Here is an 18,892-nt window from a genome sequence, read left to right as displayed (position 1 = left end):
CAACATCCTCCATGCAGAGGCACCAACAACATCCTCCATGCAGAGGCACCAACAACATCCTCCATGCAGAGGCACCAACAACATCCTCCATGCAGAGGCACCAACAACATCCTCCATGCAGAGGCACCAACAACATCCTCCATGCAGAGGCACCAACAACATCCTCCATGCAGAGGCACCAACAACATCCTCCATGCAGAGGCACCAACAACATCCTCCATGCAGAGGCACCAACAACATCCTCCATGCAGACGCACCAACAACATCCTCCATGCAGACGCACCAACAACATCCTCCATGCAGAGGCACCAACAACATCCTCCATGCAGACGCACCAACAACATCCTCCATGCAGACGCACCAACAACATCCTCCATGCAGACGCACCAACAACATCCTCCATGCAGACGCACCAACAACATCCTCCATGCAGAGGCACCAACAACATCCTCCATGCAGACGCACCAACAACATCCTCCATGCAGAGGCACCAACAACATCCTCCATGCAGAGGCACCAACAACATCCTCCATGCAGAGGCACCAACAACATCCTCCATGCAGAGGCACCAACAACATCCTCCATGCAGAGGCACCAACAACATCCTCCATGCAGAGGCACCAACAACATCCTCCATGCAGAGGCACCAACAACATCCTCCATGCAGAGGCACCAACAACATCCTCCATGCAGAGGCACCAACAACATCCTCCATGCAGAGGCACCAACAACATCCTCCATGCAGACGCACCAACAACATCCTCCATGCAGACGCACCAACAACATCCTCCATGCAGACGCACCAACAACATCCTCCATGCAGACGCACCAACAACATCCTCCATGCAGAGGCACCAACAACATCCTCCATGCAGAGGCACCAACAACATCCTCCATGCAGAGGCACCAACAACATCCTCCATGCAGAGGCACCAACAACATCCTCCATGCAGAGGCACCAACAACATCCTCCATGCAGAGGCACCAACAACATCCTCCATGCAGAGGCACCAACAACATCCTCCATGCAGAGGCACCAACAACATCCTCCATGCAGAGGCACCAACAACATCCTCCATGCAGAGGCACCAACAACGTCCTCCATGCAGAGGCACCAACAACGTCCTCCATGCAGACGCACCAACAACGTCCTCCATGCAGACGCACCAACAACGTCCTCCATGCAGAGGCACCAACAACGTCCTCCATGCAGACGCACCAACAACGTCCTCCATGCAGAGGCACCAACAACGTCCTCCATGCAGACGCACCAACAACATCCTCCATGCAGACGCACCAACAACGTCCTCCATGCAGAGGCACCAACAACGTCCTCCATGCAGACGCACCAACAACGTCCTCCATGCAGAGGCACCAACAACGTCCTCCATGCAGAGGCACCAACAACGTCCTCCATGCAGAGGCACCAACAACGTCCTCCATGCAGACGCACCAACAACGTCCTCCATGCAGACGCACCAACAACATCCTCCATGCAGACGCACCAACAACGTCCTCCATGCAGAGGCACCAACAACATTCTCCACCATCGTTCTAGCGGTTTCACTTTATGCTTATCTAGGCCTGCTTCACTATTTCCCACCTTGAACCATAATCTTGTTTTTAATATTGTTGGCTGTTGATACTGTCAACTTGGGGCTGATGTATCAACATGCTTATGTAGATAATGCTTCACACACCACAAACAGAGAACACACACACACACATTGGTGAAGGAAGAGATGGACACACAGGTTTGCTTTGGATTTAAAGCTGTGCATTCAATAATAAGACTCCTCATTCTCTCCCCCCTTCTCTCTCTCTCTCTCTCTCTCTCTCTCTCTCTCTCTCTCTCTCTCTCTCTCTATCCCCCCTCCCTTTCTCCTCTCCCTAATAGGTTTGAGCGGTTAGAGGACCAGTTAAATGACCTGACAGAGTTGCACCAGCATGAGACCAGTAACCTGAAGCAGGAGCTGGCCAGCATCGAGGAGAAGGTGGCTTACCAGGCCTACGAGAGAGCTAGGGACATCCAGGTATATACACGCACACACACACACATACACACACATACATACAAACATGCCCTCTGCAAATCTATCTAAGCTGTAAATGGTCAGTAACTTTATCTAAGCCTGTGTGTCAAATGTTAACTGAACGCGTGTGTTTTTCTGTGTTTCCAGGAGGCTCTGGAGTCGTGTCAGACGCGTGTCTCTAAGCTGGAGCTCCAGCAGCAGCAGCAGCAGACGGTACAGGTGGAGAACACAGATGCCAAGGTGCTGCTGGGGAAATGCATCAACATCATGCTGGCCATCGTCACGGTGATCCTGGTGTGTGTTTCCACGGCGGCCAAGTTCACCGCGCCCCTCCTGCGGAGCCGCGTGCACCTGGCGCTCACCTGCGTGGGTTTGTCCCTACTGGTGGTCATTTGGAAGAACTGGGAGCACCTACAGTGTGCCCTGGAACGCATGCTCCTCCCACACTGAGCTAGACTCCTCCCATGTTAAGCTAGTGTCCACCCAGTCTGAGTTTGTACCCCTCACACTGTGGGTTTGGCACCACCCACACCGAGCTTGCGACTTTGGAACTCTGTGACGTTGTCATAGTGATAGATTAAATGGGGCGGTGTTTACAATGTAGCCTTACACCCCACCACCCTGTCTCTACCCCTCTCTGTCTTTTGGAGTTTGGGCAGAACTCCTTGAGGGAAATTGTTTCCAAATGGTGCCAGTGTGCCACTACAGTACAAATTACAGGAAAGCAAGACTGACCAATCAGATGGTGGCTACAGAGGAAGCAGGACCAGTCACATACAGTATTATTGCGGACACTGATCTTTGTGTGGTTGTCAATCTCAATAGGACATTGAACTGCACTTTAAAGGTGGTAAGCTTACGTATAACCTTTATAGGGGAAACAAGGGGTCCCTCGATTGGTTCGTACTTACATCACCTTAATTACACTTACACACTGACAGTATTAAAGACCTCTGGCTCTGATCCACACACAGTCTCACTCCCATCCCCCCAAGCCACTATGATACACATTCACCCACACTCACACTGACAGGAATGAGACTTGTGTGTCAGTGTATGTACAGGGGGTGGGGGTGTTCTCCATTTGAGAGTGCTTTGTCTGTGTGTACCTGTACTGTCAAGTGATGAAATGTTTTATAATTGAAAAAAAAAAAAAAGACAAAGGACAATGTTTCTTTTTTTTAAAGTGTAATATTTGTCTGAGTGTCTGTGAAAGGTGGTTCATTTTTTACAAAGGAATGGTTATGAACTGCAGGACTGCCTCTTGTTTCTGTGTACTGGTATGTGGGTTTGTGGATAAATGGTGTCTTATGTACTCTATATAGTCTATTAACAGATGCAGTGGAACTGCCACGGGTCTAGTCTATAAGGGGTGAATTCACCCCAAGAGTTATGTGATCTCTCTCCCAAAGGAAATGCATAGACTGACCCTTTAGCTGCTAACATGCTAACTGTGTGAGTGATATCCTCTGCCAGTCTTTGATGGATCTGGGGGGAGGTAACCTCTGGCCTGACACACAAACCTCATTTCTGATTCGTCCTTTAATATTGATGATAATGTCATTGTTGTGAAATAGGAATTAAGCTCTGTTCCGAGTCGGCTGAACAAAGGATTTGACTTCTACCAAATGGTTCAGACAGATTTGAACACATTTTATTTGTTTTCTCTGAAATGTTTCAATATTTTTTTGCCTTTTTACAATGAGAACAACAAAATGAACATTCTAAATGCCTTTGATGCTATCGTCTGATTTGGACAGAGATGGGAGGGGTAGGTGGATAGTGAACGATGCAGCTCTGGCCCCACCCACTCTGTTAGCTACTTATCACTGTGATGATGATGATGGGGGCCAGGCCTGATGCCTTTTCAATGCAGCTTCTGTGTTATACCTGATATTTTCTGTGCTTTGGTCTCTGCCTCTTTAAAAAGCCAAATGTGGGTTGGTTCTATGTGGCTGGTTGGCACCTTGAGTAATATAGTATGTCATGTCCTGAACCATTGATATTTACACAGAGTTCCGGCTCTATCCCAAATCCCAAATCCATCTATTCCCTGTCTCTGTGTCTGGAGAGAGCCATATCCCAGAATCACAGCCCAGGGACAATAATTCCAGTGTCTAATCCCCTCGGAGTAGCATTGCACATTGTTGGTTTTAATCCGGTTGTGGTTTTCCAAAACACCGTTTTTAAAACGAGAACAAAAATAAATCTTCCTTTTCTAGAAACTTTGAGTCTTTTATCATAGAGCTCTTCTCATCTTATCCTATGAAGATTCAACAGAGTATTTTTACCCTGAACTGATCTCTTGATCCGGTCATCAATTATACTTTATCTACCAGAGATGATGATGCAAGGAGTGAGGGCTGTGCACAGAAGGTGATGTTATTAACCTTTCAATCTGTTTGTCAATATGTTCTGCGTAGGTTCATGGCCGCGGGGAGATGTTTTAGGTTGGGGGTGCTGTTGACGGGGGGGGGGGGGGGGGGGAGATGTTTTAGGTTGGGGGTGCTGTTGACAGGGCGGGGGAGATGTTTTAGGTTGGGGGTGCTGTTGACAGGGGCGGGGAAGATGTTTTAGGTTGGGGGTGCTGTTGACGGGGGGGAGATGTTTTAGGTTGGGGGTGCTGTTGACGGGGGGGAGATGTTTTAGGTTGGGGGTGCTGTTGACGGGGGGGAGATGTTTTAGGTTGGGGGTGCTGTTGACGGGGGGGAGATGTTTTAGGTTGGGGGTGCTGTTGACGGGGGGGAGATGTTTTAGGTTGGGGGTGCTGTTGACGGGGGGGAGATGTTTTAGGTTGGGGGTGCTGTTGACGGGGGGGAGATGTTTTAGGTTGGGGGTGCTGTTGACGGGGGGGAGATGTTTTAGGTTGGGGGTGCTGTTGACGGGGGGGAGATGTTTTAGGTTGGGGGTGCTGTTGACAGGGGCAGGGAAGATGTTTTAGGTTGGGGGTGCTGTTGACGGGGGGGAGATGTTTTAGGTTGGGGGTGCTGTTGACGGGGGGGGAGATGTTTTAGGTTGGGGGTGCTGTTGACGGGGGGGAGATGTTTTAGGTTGGGGGTGCTGTTGACAGGGGCAGGGAAGTATTTTTCTCTGCTCATACAGTGCTGTCGACAGGAGTAATAAATTACACACGTAGAAACAAATGGTGTGTTTGTGTGTGTATATACAGTTGAAGTTTACATACACCCTAGCCAAATACATTTAAACTCAGTTTTACACAATTCCTGACATTTAATCCTAGTAAAAAATCCCTGTTTTAGGTCAGTTAGGATCACCACTTTGTTTTAAGAATGTGAAGTGTCAGAATAATAGTGACTTATTTCAGCTATTTCATCACATTCTCAGTGGGTCAGAAGTTTACACTCAATTAGTATTTGATAGCATTGCCTTTACATTGTTTAACTTGGGTCAAATGTTTCGAGTAGCCTTCCACAAGCTTCCCACAATAAGTTGGGTGAATAATGGCCCATTCCTCCTGACAGAGCTGGTGTAACTGAGTCAGGTTTGTAGCCCTCCTTGCTCGCACATGCTTTTTCAGTTCTGCCCGCAAATGTTCTCTAGGATTTAGGGAGGGCTTTGTGATGGCTACTCCAATACCTTGACTTTGTTGTCCTTCAGCCATTTTGCCACAACTTTGGAAGTGTGCTTGTCCATTTCATTGTCCATTTGGAAGACCCATTTGCGACCAAGCTTTAACTTCCTGACTGATGTGTCAGGACCCGGTTACGAACTCAGGTCTCCAGTGTGAGAAACAGTCACTTAGCAAACTGAGCCACTAATAGTCGTCAGAACCCAGAAGATGAGGAAGACACAGCAGTACCTGAGACAGTGTTTTAATAAAATAAAAAGGAAAGTACTTCAGGCAAAAATATAAATCCACAACGTCAAAAGTAATTCCAAGAGAAAAAGGTAATCCTCCAAGTGAAAAGGTAAATCCACAAGGTGGTAGGTACAGCAGGGGAAAAGCCTCAAGATAATTTAAAAAAAAATAAACGAGAACAAAAACAGTACCATGAGTCCAACTGGAGTAACAAATGTTCACAGCATCGCTGGGTGCTTACATTCAAACACAGAGCAAACAACTGAGGAAAACTAAGGGTTTAAATACATTCAAGGGAAACGAGGCACATCTGCAAATAATAATCTGAAAACAAAAGGGTCAAAAAAGCACAATAGGGGCATCTAGTGGCCAAAACCGGAACAATCCTGACCAAATCCTGACAATGTCTTGAGATGTTGCTTCAATATATCCACATATTTTTCATTCCACATGATGCCATCCATTTTGTGAAAGTACACCAGTCCCTCCCGCAGCAAAGCACCCCTAGAACATAATGCTGCCACCCCCGTGCTTCACGGTTGGGATGGTATTCTTCGGCTTGCAAACCTCCCTCTATTTCCTCCAAACATAACAATGGTCATTATGGCCGAACAGTTCTATTTCTGTTTCATCAGACCAGAGGACATTTTTCCAAAAAGTATCATCTTTGTCCCCATGTGCAGTTGCAAACCGTAGTCTGGCTTTTTTATGGCAGTTTTGGAGTAGTGGCTTCTTCATTGCTGAGCGGCCTTTCAGGTTATGTCGATATAGGACTCGTTTAACTGTGGATATAGATACTTTTGTACCTGTTTCCTCCAGCATCTTCACAAGGTCCGTTGCTCTTGTTCTGGGATTGATTTGCACTTTTCACACGAAAGTACGTTCATCTCTAGGAGACAGAACGTGTCTCCTTCCTGAGCGGTATGACCGCTGCGTGGTCCCATGGTGTTTATACTTGCGTACTATTGTTTGTACAGATAAACGTGGTACTTTCAGGCGTTTGGAAATTGCTCCCAAGGATGAACCAGAATTGTGGCGGTTCACAATTTTTTTGCTGATTTCTTTTGATCTTCACATGATGTCAAGCAAAGAGGCACTGATATTGAAGGTAGGCCTTGAAATACGTCCACTTGTATACCTCCAATTGACTCAAATTATGTCAATTAGCCTATCAGAAGCTTCTAAAACCATGACACCATTTTCTGGAATTTTCCTAGCTGTTTAAAGGCAGTCAACTTAGTGTATTTACACTTCTGACCCACTGGAATTGTGATACAGTGAATTATAAGTGAAATTATCTGTCTGTAAACAATTGTTGGAAAAATGACTTGTGTCATGCACAAAGTAGATGTCCTAACCGACTTGCCAAAACTATAGTTTGTTAACAAGAAATTTGTGGAGTGGTTGAAAAACAAGTTAATGACTCCAACCTAAGTGTATGTAAACTTCCGACTTCAACTGTGTGTGTGTGTATATATATATATATATATGTATCTCAGCAAAAAAAGAACCGTCCTCTCACTGTCAACTGCGTTTATTTTCAGCAAACTTAACGTGTAAATATTTGTATGAACACTGACATTCCTGTCTTGCAGGAAATCAAGCACAGAACGAGCAGTATGGCTGGTGGCATTGTCATGCTGGAGGATCATGTCAGGATGAGCCTGCAGGAAGGGTACCACATGAGGGAGGAGGATGTTTTCTGTGTAACGCACAGCGTTGAGATTACCTGCAATGACAACAAGCTCAGTCCGATGATGCTGTGACACACCGCCCCAGACCATGACGGACCCTCCACCTCCAAATCAATCCCGCTCCAGAGTACAGGCCTCGGTGTAACGTTCATTCCTTCGATGATAAACGGGAAACCGACCATCACCCCTGGTGAGACAAAACCGCGACTCATTAGCGAAGAACACTTTTTGCCAGTCCTGTCTGGTCCAGCGACGGTGGGTTTGTACCCATAGGCGACGTTGTTGCCGGTGATGTCTGGTGAGGACCTGTCTTACAACAGGCCTACAAGCCCTAAGTCCAGCTTCTCTCAGCTTATTGCGGACAGTCTGAGCACTAATGGAGGGATTGTGCGTTCCTGGTGTAACTCGGGCAGTTGTTGTTGCCATCCAGGTGTGATGTTCGGATGTACCGATCCTCTGCAGGTGTTGTGCCACTGTAAGGAGGATCAGCTGCCATCCAGTCTCCTGTAGTGCTGTCTTAGGCGTCCCACAGTACAGACAATGCCATTTTTTGCCCTGGCCACATCTGCAGTCCTCATGCCTCCTTGCAGCATGCCTAAGGCACATTCACGCAGATGAGCAGGGACCCTGGACATCTTTCTTCTGGTGTTTTCCATAGTCAGTAGAAAGGCCTCTTTAGTGTCCTCAGTTTTCATAACTGTGACCTTAATTGCCTCCCGTCTGTAAGCTGTTAGTGTCTTAACGACCGTTCCACAGGTGCAGGTTCATTAATTGTTTATGGTTCATTGAACAAGAATGGGAAACAGTGTTTAAACCCTTTGCCATGAAGATCTGTGAAGTTATTTGGATTTCTACAAATTATCTTTGAAAGACAGGGTCCTGAAAAAGGGACGTTTCTTTTTTTGCTGAGTTTATAAGGGGAGAGGTTGTTCATTTTTTTTTGCAGTACAAGGGGAGGGTCGATTGAAAATATTAACATTGGGGAGGATGGTGCATTTCTTTTATGACACATCAGTTGTTAGTTGACAGTGAGGAATGAGATCTGGCTGTTCTTTGTCAAGGGGCACTGCAAACAAGGAGGTCAAGTTTAAGAGGGAGAGCGTTGCTGAGAGGTTTAATTTTCCCACATTTGCTTTGGCTGAACACCTGAGATCAGGGGAACTTTTTGCCCCTTTTCTTACTCCAAAATAATCCAAGATAGCTGGCTGGATATGAGTTTATCTAGATCTAAAGGTTGTCAGTAGATACACAATACCATATCCTCCTCATAGGACAACATCAACCATATACTGTACATCCACAATAATGCACTAATGTGCTTCATTTGATAAACCTTTGAAAGCAACACTAGAAGCCTAGCATCAATTCTGTGAATGGAGGCCATGGCAGGATATGATTTTGTCCTTCTGGCTAACACAAGTCTCTCATGACAGACTGTTACATAAATGTAATGTCTGTTATATAAACCTAACGTCTGTTCAGATTAATGCTGGAGCATCCACTATAAAAGGCCCTACAATTGGGAAGTGAAGAATGGTCAGACTTCGTTTGCCCTGCCAGAAAAACGAAGCAATCTAGAGAGACTTCTGTGACCCTTCTAAGATACAAAGGTGCAGTATGTTATGTCATATTAAACTAGATACAAATAATTTGCAGTGTGAATTAAGTACATTCTTGTAATGGGAATTGGTCATGGGGATTGATTGCTTTACAATTTATGTTTTCTTATGGCTTCACAGTGAGGGATCCAAGTGTGTACATTTTGAAGTCATGAGCCACGGATTCAGTGAAGATCACCTTCCATCCACACTTCCCCCTGTGGTCTGCCATGCCTGATACTGGAAACAAGGTCACTTGTTTACATGTGGTTATTCTGCTTAGGCTTACAGGAAGGTTAGTGTTCAGCTTTTTGTTTCAGCAGTGACAACCATTTTGTTTTCCCCCTCCTGCATACAGTCACTCTTCTGAGTTCTGAGTTCTGACAGGGACTATCAGAAGGTCCAGAGACTTTTCAACAACACCAACACTGGGCTTCCAGATCACCAGCATCGAGAGGGTCCAAAACAGGGACCTCTGGGAAGTCTTTCAATGGTATGTTTACATCAACTCTCACACACTATCCTAGCATGTTACTTCCAAAATACTATGTAAACTCTCACACACAATCCCAGCATGTTACTTCCAAAATACTATGTAAACTCTGGCTTGAACAAGATTATGGGGAAGCAGCTGTTTTTATCCCTCTTTCTTTAGGATAAGAGATTTCATTAAGTAAAAAACAATGGAGGTTAAAACAGCAAGGAGCTACATCTCTTCCACGGAACGGACCCAAAACACGTAGAGGCCATTTGCAGAGAGAACTTCGACTGGAGGCTGTGTGGAACCAACGGAACTGTGTACGGCGAAGGTACCTCATGTTAACCATCTGTCAGAAGTGTACTCAGATTTTAGAAACAGTCATTATCTCACTATAGTCTGTCATTTTGTTTTACTGATGATCTTCTCTGTTAATGTTAGGGAGTTTCCCCCCCCCCAAAAGGCGAGGGAACCCCCACTTTCTATGACAGCTGTGTGGAAATGTCCTGGACCCATATACAGTGCCTTGCGAAAGTATTCGGCCCCCTTGAACTTTGCGACCTATTGCCACATTTCAGGCTTCAAACATAAAGATATAAAACTGTATTTTTTTGTGAAGAATCAACAACAAGTGGGACACAATCATGAAGTGGAACGACATTTATTGGATATTTCAAACTTTTTTAACAAATCAAAAACTGAAAAATTGGGCATGCAAAATTATTCAGCCACCTTAAGTTAATACTTTGTAGCGCCACCTTTTGCTGCGATTACAGCTGTAAGTCGCTTGGGGTATGTCTCTATCAGTTTTGCACATCGAGAGACTGAAATGTTTTCCCATTCCTCCTTGCAAAACAGCTCGAGCTCAGTGAGGTTGGATGGAGAGCGTTTGTGAACAGCAGTTTTCAGTTCTTTCCACAGATTCTCGATTGGATTCAGGTCTGGACTTTGACTTGGCCATTCTAACACCTGGATATGTTTATTTTTGAACCATTCCATTGTAGATTTTGCTTTATGTTTTGGATCATTGTCTTGTTGGAAGACAAATCTCCATCCCAGTCTCAGGTCTTTTGCAGACTCCATCAGGTTTTCTTCCAGAATGGTCCTGTATTTGGCTCCATCCATCTTCCCATCAATTTGAACCATCTTCCCTGTCCCTGCTGAAGAAAAGCAGGCCCAAACCATGATGCTGCCACCACCATGTTTGACAGTGGGGATGGTGTGTTCAGCTGTGTTACTTTTACGCCAAACATAACGTTTTGCATTGTTGCCAAAAAGTTCAATTTTGGTTTCATCTGACCAGAGCACCTTCTTCCACATGTTTGGTGTGTCTCCCAGGTGGCTTGTGGCAAACTTTAAACTACACTTTTTATGGATATCTTTAAGAAATGGCTTTCTTCTTGCCACTCTTCCATAAAGGCCAGATTTGTTCTATATACGACTGATTGTTGTCCTATGGACAGAGTCTCCCACCTCAGCTGTAGATCTCTGCAGTTCATTCAGAGTGATCATGGGCCTCTTGGCTGCATCTCTGATCAGTCTTCTCCTTGTATGAGCTGAAAGTTTAGAGGGACGGCCAGGTCTTGGTAGATTTGCAGTGGTCTGATACTCCTTCCATTTCAATATTATCGCTTGCACAGTGCTCCTTGGGATGTTTAAAGCTTGGGAAATCTTTTTGTATCCAAATCCAGCTTTAAACTTCTTCGCAACAGTATCTCGGACCTGCCTGGTGTGTTCCTTGTTCTTCATGATGCTCTCTGCGCTTTTAACGGACCTCTGAGACTATCACAGTGCAGGTGCATTTATACGGAGACTTGATTACACACAGGTGGATTGTATTTATCATCATTAGTCATTTAGGTCAACATTGGATCATTCAGAGATCCTCACTGAACAGAGATCCTCACTGAAAGTAAAGGGGCTGAATAATTTTGCACGTCCAATTTTTCAGTTTTTGATTTGTTAAAAAAAGTTTGAAATATCCAATAAATGTCGTTCCACTTCATGATTGTGTCCCACTTGTTGTTGATTCTTCACAATAAAATACAGTTTTATATCTTTATGTTTGAAGCCTGAAATGTGGCAAAAGGTCGCAAAGTTCAAGGGGGCCGAATACTTTCGCAAGGCACTGTATGTGGTGTTTAAAACGAACCAGGTGTTCCCCCGAGTTCCTCATCAAGTATGATGATAGCGTCATGCACTCGTCCTCTTCGGCTCCAGCTCCCCCCAAAACTGTCTCTCTCCAATCCATTTACAAAGTCCAATAACCAACATCCAACCTAATTCAAGCAACAGCTGCTCCTACACTTTGAGTCCATCTCAAGCTGTCACCACTTCCTCTAATCCAACCGATTCTCTTCCCCCTTCACGTCTCCCAAAACCTGCCTGAACTCCATTGGGTTTCAGTCAAGCTGTAGTCCTCATGAAGCCAGCCCCAAGTTCTCAGTTGTTGGATACCACCCTAGGCCAAGCTAATTGGTCTTACACTCCCTTATTCTGCCTCAAAAACTCATTATCCAAACCAGCACCCCCTCTCGTACACTTACTACCCCACCCAGCAGCCTCTCTTATACATTCACTACCCCAGCCAGTACCCCCTCTCCTACACTTCCTCCCCCAGCCAGTACCCCCTCTCGTACAGCCAGTACCCCATTTTATACACTCACTTGGCCACCCAGCATCCCCTCTCGCACACTCACGCCCTCAGTCAGTGCCCCCTCTCGCACACTCACTCCCTCACCCAGTGTTCCCTCTCACACACTCACTGTGTCTCTCACACTCACTCTCTCTCTCTCTCAAACAGTGCCCCCTCTCATACACTCTGGCAGTGCCCACACTTGCACACTCACTACCCCTGCCAGCACCCCTTCTCGCACACTTTCCGTTCAACTGACACACCCTCTCAGCAAGAGCTACTCACATTCTCTCTGCCAGCAGTACCTCTCACCCACTATCCCCTTCATCCTCATTGAGCACACCTTATCACACACTTTCTCACTCATCATACTCCCCCACTTACACAGACTCCTCCACACTCTCGGGGTCTCACCACTCCACATCGAGCACTACTTCTGACACATCTTCTGCTACTATCACATCATCTGGAGTGCAGGAGTTAAACAATTTGCTGGTTAAAGTTCAACCTTTTGACAATTTGTAGTGTTTCTGAATGATAATTCCATTTTCATGTCAAATATGCATAGTTGGTGTGTTAAAACCTTGCAACAAGCAAGAATGATGTTCAACACAGGAGGCTGGTGGCCCCTTTAATTGGGGAGAACGGGCTTGTGGTAATGACTGGAGAGGAATTGGTGGAATGATAAATACATCAAACACATGGTTTCCAGGGGTTTGATGCCATTCCATTTGCTCCGTTTCGGTCATTATTATGAACATTCTCGCCTCAGCAGCCTCCTGTGATGTTCAACTAGTAACAAGGCATATGATGAGCACGTTTCCTGTGGTCTGCTGACACATTTTGTAAAGTAGTTGGATTTCTGTGTTTAATTAAATCAACTCAATGACCAATAGAAAGTAATTGACTAGATGTGAGGAGTAATGCAGAATAAGTAGGGTGCATTTCAGCAACTTCACCCCTAGAGGGAAGCAAACGCCTTAAAAAGTAGAAAAAACATGAACATTTTATTTTATGCTGTGGTGCATTCAGAAACTATTATGACTGCGTTTACACAGGCAGCCCAATTCGGATTATTTTGTCAACACTGAACTACACATGATATAATAAATGCCATTTAGCAAACACTTTTCTCCAAAGTGACTTACAGTCATGTGTGCATTCCCTTTACGTATGGGGGGTCCTGAGAATCAAACCCACTACAATGGCATTACAAGCACCATGCTCTACCAACTGAGCTAAAAAGGACACATTTCAAAATGTAATCCATAAATACAATTTATTTACACATAAGGTAATTTCCCTCTAAATAAATAAAAATAGACTACCAAGGATTATAGATTATCTAGTGATGCCATTGATGTACTTTTTGCTTTCATTTTAGCAAACTGTGATCTTGTCCTGGGTGGAGGTGCGCGTGGAATGGAGGTCATAGAGCCGACCCAGGGTGGTGGATGAGGGACGTAAGTCATCAGGCCTGGCTGAAACGATGGATGTGTCAAGGAGTTAAGGGAGCCAAACTGTGCAGAAGCATGTGTCAAGGTAGGTCTGGGGGTTCTCTGTCTTGAAGGGTTTGAAACAGAGGGATTGGAGGGAGGCCTGGGTGGGTTTGAGTAGTGTGAAAATAGTGGCTGGGTACTGAGTGTGGGCTGGGCAAAGGCAGGTCCTGTTGGGCAAGGAGATCTGAACCTTGCATTGTTGGGCAGCACAGGGGTGGCTGGTGAGCGTAGCATGACTGGAATAGATGTCCAGTGCATGTTGTGGTGGCTCTGGTTCTGGACAAAGTTAGGTGGTGGAACATAGGTCCCAGGCCTGGACCCTTCCCTGTACTGAATAAGGTACTCTGGGTAAACCTGATGCTTCCCGACCACCACAAATACAGTGGGGTTGTAGATATCATCCACACAGCTGTCATAGGAGATGGTGTGACTTCCATCTTTTGAGGGGGGGCAGAGGTAGCTGGTGTGTCCTTGTGTGTAGTTTCCCACCAGCACACGACAAACAAACATGGACCTGACTTCTGAATGGCTGGTGTAGCTGTGGGAGAACTTGGCATCCTTGGAGAAGTAGCTTCCTGGAAAGAGATGGGTTAGAATTGGAACAATCACAGTGACATTACAAAGACATTTGTTTTGTCGACTTTTTCACTGTATTTCCACAAAGATGTGGTCCAATGCCATTTCCACGTAACATAAATTCTTATATAAACTTAAACATCCATTAGATATCACGTGAAATGCAGAACTCACCTTGTCCATAGGGCGTTCCTTGTGTTCCACCCATCCTCCAGTCTATGTTCTGCAGGCATATAGCATCCACGTGTTTAGAGTCTGTTCCATGGAAGAGCTGCTTCTCATTCTCCTTCCCTGCGTTTGTCTTTCTCATCACATCTCCTTGCCTTGGGAGAGGAACAACAGATGCATTTGTCAGTATCTTCATTGGCATGTCACCTCATAGCATTTGCGTGTCTGCTCGTTTGCTGCTAGAAAACTAGAAAGTACCAGTTACCATTAACATGCTACATCTGTTTCCATATGGTATGTTGTCACTGCTTTGATTAACGCAGACAATACGAATATATTTCCTGGGTAGATTTACATTTCTCTTGGCATGAGGAGTTGTGATTCTTACCACGAAAAGACCTCCCACAGGATCCGATTCTGCACCCTCTCAATAGTCGTCACACTGAAGCCAGTCATAGTTTGGTGGAAAAGATCCAGAATATTCTTGTGCTCAGCTGAGGAACTCTGCACAGCAACCCTCTACAGAGAATGCGTTTGAAAAGAACACCTCCTTTTACCAATGTAATAGCTTTATATTTCACTGCCTTCTGACCAGATGGAAGATCTTATGAGTTAGAACATTATTATGAACCTTGAATCCAGTTTCAGGCACTGAAGATTTATCCCAGTGATTTGGTAAAGCTTTGGATTTCTGCAGGCGGTTACCAGAGTCTTTTTTGCTGAGGAGGAGTAGGGAAAGTTAGACAGCATTATAAGAAAATACAGGTCAGTACAGTATAATCTCAGCCACCTGCTAGCTCTCTCTCTGAATTTATATCCAATAGCAATTGAGCCCAGAGACGAGGATAGTGTAGGCTACTCTACAAGGTCTCTTACCAACGTGGGTTGTCACTATCATCAATTGTATCCCTGATTGCCTGGATGTTGCGGTAGGTGGACAACATGGATGCCACCAGTTCATTAGGTACTCCCCTCTGCTGCAGGATGTTGAGCGGGTGGGGCTCGTAGAAGTCGTGAGACCTGTCACAGTCCACCTCTGCAGCACAGGTTCCTGTAATGTAGCGCTCACAGACGTGGAGTCTTCTGCATTTCTCCTTGTCAGGACAGTATCCGTACTCTCCACTACCTTTGTTGTATGTGAAGCAAACCTGGAGACAAACACAGACCACTCCTGATGAGGGCTTGATAAGGACATTGGATAAGTGCCAACTCTGTTTAAGTGCATCAGTCCCAATTCAAATTCATTATTTGTACAGATATCTGCATGCTCAGTTTAGTACACACACTTGGATGACAGCCTCAAGTCTGTGCATTTATCAGTAGCCATTTTGGACATGGGGAAATAAACATTGAATATACAATGCCTGTGAATCAAAAGTAAGAATCAGCTTGTGTTCACTTCTGGCATTGCATCTTTATGTCACGCCCTGACCATAGAGAGCTGTTTGTTCTCTGTTGGTTGGGACGTGATAGTGAATAGGGTGGGTCATCTAGGTGATTAATGGTTTATGTTGGCCTGGTATGGTTCCCAATCAGAGACAGCTGTTTATCGTTGTCTCTGATTGGGGTACATATTTAGGCAGCCATTTCCTCATTGTGCTTTGTGGGATCTTGTCTACGAATAGTTGCCTGTTTGTTTGGTGAGTTTTGATTGATTAAATATGTGGAACTCTACGCACGCTGCGCTTTGGTCCAATCATTATGACCGACGTGACACTTTATGCGTGTATTCAACTGAAATTGTACAGAGGCTGACATAAACAGTGCATTCAGAAAGTATTCAGACTCCTTGACTTAAAAAAAATAAGTTTGTTACAGCCTTATGCATTGAATGTATTATAATTTCCCCCCCCTCATCAATCTACACACAATACCCCATAATGACACAGCAAAAACATTTACATAATTATTCAGACCCTTTACTCAGTACTTTGTTGAAGCACCTTTGGCAGCGATTACAGCCTCGATTCTTCTTGGGTGTGACACTACAAGCTTGGCACATCTGTATTTGGGGAGTCTCTCCCACTCTTCTCTGCAGATCCTCTCAAGCTCGGTCAGGTTGGATCGGGAGCATCGCTGAGCAGCTATTTTCAGGTCTCTCCAGAGATTTTAGATCGGGTTCGATCATTGGACATTGAGACTTGTCCCGAAGCCACTCCTGCGTCCACTCCGGTCGTTGTCCTGTTGGAAGGTGAAACTTTGTCCAGTCTGAAGTCCTGAGTGCTCTGGAGCAGATTGTCATCAAGGATCTCTCTGTACTTTGCTCCATTAAACTTTCCCTCGATCCTGACTAGTCTCCCAGCCCCTGAAAAACATCCCCACAGCATGATGCTGCCACCACCATGCTTCACTGTAGGGATGGCGCCAGATTTCCTCCAGACGTGACGCTTGGCATTCAGGCCAAAGAGCTCAATCTTGGTTTCATCAGACCAGATAATCTTGTTTCTCTTGGTCTGAGAGTCTTTAGGTGCCTTTTGGAAAATTCCAAGCGGGATGTCATGTGCCTTTTACTGAGGAGTGGCTTCCGTCTGGCTACCCTACCACAAAGGCCTGATTGGTGGAGTGCTGCAGAGATGGTTGTCCTTCCGTAAGGTTCTCCCATCTCCACAGAGGAACTCTAGAGCTCTGCCAGAGTGACCATCAGGTTCTTGGTCACTTCCCTGACCATGGCCCTTCTCCCCCAATTGCTCAGTTTGGCTGGGCGGCCAGCTTTAGGAAAAGTCAAATTTCCTCCATTTAAGAATGATGGATGGAGGCCACTGTGTTCTTGGGGACCTTCAATGCTGCAGAAATATTTTGGTACCCTTCCCCAGATTTGTGCCTCGACACAATCCTGTCTCGGAGCTCAACGGACAATTTCCTACACCTCATGGCTTGGTTTTTGCTCTGACATGCACTGTCAATTGTGTGACAGGGGCGGCAGCGTAGCCTAGTGTTTAGAGCATTGGACTAGTAACCGAAAGGGTTGCAAGTTCAAATCCCAGAGCTGACAAGGTACAAATCTGTTGTTCTGCCCCTGAACAGGCAGTTAACCCACTGTTCCTCATTGAAAATAAGAAATTGTTCTTAACTGACTTGCCAATTTAAATAAAGGAAAGACAAAAAATATAGACAGGTGTGTGCCTTTTCAAATCATGTCCAATCAATTGAATTTACCACAGGTGGACTCCAGTCGAGTTGTAGAAACATCTCAAGGATGATAAACGGAAACAGGATGCACCGGAGCTCAATTTCGAGTCTCATAGCAAAGGGTCTGAATTCCTATGTAAAAAAAGGTATTTGTTTTTTATGTAGAATACATTTGCACAAATTTCTAAAAGCTTGTTTTCGTTTTGTCATTATGCGGTATTGGGTGCAGATTAATGAGGGGAAAAAAATATTGAATCCATTTTAGAATAAGGCTGTGACGTAACAACATTTTGATCAAGTCAAGGGGTCTGAATACTTTCTGACGCACATACTGGGGGTAAAAGGGCGTTGTCATTCTGCAGCAGTAATGTAAACAGCTCCTTCCTGTCCAGTTCTTCCAGGTGGTGCTCTCTCCGGACTCTGATGTTGTGCTCTGACGTCAGCTCATGGCAGAGACGGCATCCTTGTCTGGAAATTACAAGAAGAGCGAGAGCCGATTTCTTATTTGGCTCTTCATTTTTTTATTTTATTTTAAAAAAATGGCTTAAATGTCAAATCTACAAACTGCCATGAACTTGTAGCAATTGACATAGTGTAGTGCATTACCTCTGTCACATTCTGTAAGACCATGTGAATTTAGAAAATGGAAGACATAAAATAGTAGAATGCACAGTAGTAAAAGTAAAATGACTGCAAGAGTAAAAACAAAACAGAAAAGTAAAAAAGGTTTACCTCTCATTGGATGGACATGTTCCACACAGGTAGAACTTACACAGGTGTAAATTGCTGCAGCCACTACATCCTTTAGCTCTGCATAACCTCATCTTCGTCTTGGCAACTATCAGTTTGTTTCCCTTAGAGACAGCACAGGTAAACATCTCCTGATTCCCTAACACACTTTCCAGGTCATCTTCTATGGTGCTAATGTTGGCACGCAATTCTCCCAGCTCAAAGGACCCATTATGGGCACAGAGGACCTTGTAGATCAGAGCTGTTGTATCCATGTCCGTCACCGTAGGACACCTGACTGTTGGCCCTTGCAATTACATGAACTGTACATATATCAAATGTCAAATATGAAGTTGAACTCTGCTCTCCATTAACTACAAAACAGATGACCAGCATGTGACAACCATTTCTGACTAAATGAAACTTAGTGTATTTAACCACTCCCCTATAATGAAGTTAGCCAAGTATAACAAACAGGCAACAGAACACACTAATGACGGTACACAGCCTTTTAAATTCGTCACATTGAACTC

At 45.1% G+C, this 18,892-nt stretch overlaps 2 protein-coding genes across 4 annotated transcripts in view; one reads left to right on the top strand and one right to left on the bottom strand.

The window, feature by feature from the left end:
• Positions 1-3,847, top strand: part of LOC110500035 (transmembrane and coiled-coil domain protein 3) — a 43,868-nt gene extending 40,021 nt beyond the window's left edge. For all 3 annotated transcript variants that reach the window (XM_036957323.1, XM_021577147.2, XM_036957321.1), the window contains exons 5-6: positions 1,898-2,033; positions 2,181-3,847. In XM_036957323.1, coding sequence (XP_036813218.1) covers positions 1,898-2,033; positions 2,181-2,483 — 439 coding nt within the window. In that variant the 3' untranslated portion in view covers positions 2,484-3,847. The remainder of the gene's footprint in view (positions 1-1,897; positions 2,034-2,180) is intronic.
• A 9,401-nt stretch (positions 3,848-13,248) lies between these two features.
• Positions 13,249-18,777, bottom strand: LOC110501029 (protein mono-ADP-ribosyltransferase PARP12-like). Its single transcript, XM_036957320.1, has 7 exons — positions 18,363-18,777; positions 17,963-18,098; positions 15,378-15,649; positions 15,133-15,220; positions 14,890-15,020; positions 14,508-14,656; positions 13,249-14,332 (listed from the first exon to the last, which is right to left on the bottom strand). Exons 1-7 carry the CDS (start codon positions 18,632-18,634, stop codon positions 13,593-13,595), a joined length of 1,788 nt encoding a protein of 595 aa, XP_036813215.1. The 5' UTR covers positions 18,635-18,777; the 3' UTR covers positions 13,249-13,592.
• Between the last annotated feature and the right edge of the window lie 115 nt (positions 18,778-18,892).

The sequence above is a fragment of the Oncorhynchus mykiss genome, chromosome 21 (assembly GCF_013265735.2).
Source record: "Oncorhynchus mykiss isolate Arlee chromosome 21, USDA_OmykA_1.1, whole genome shotgun sequence".
Classification (NCBI taxonomy): Eukaryota; Metazoa; Chordata; class Actinopteri; order Salmoniformes; family Salmonidae; genus Oncorhynchus; species Oncorhynchus mykiss.
This window is presented reverse-complemented; position numbering and strand designations above follow the sequence as displayed.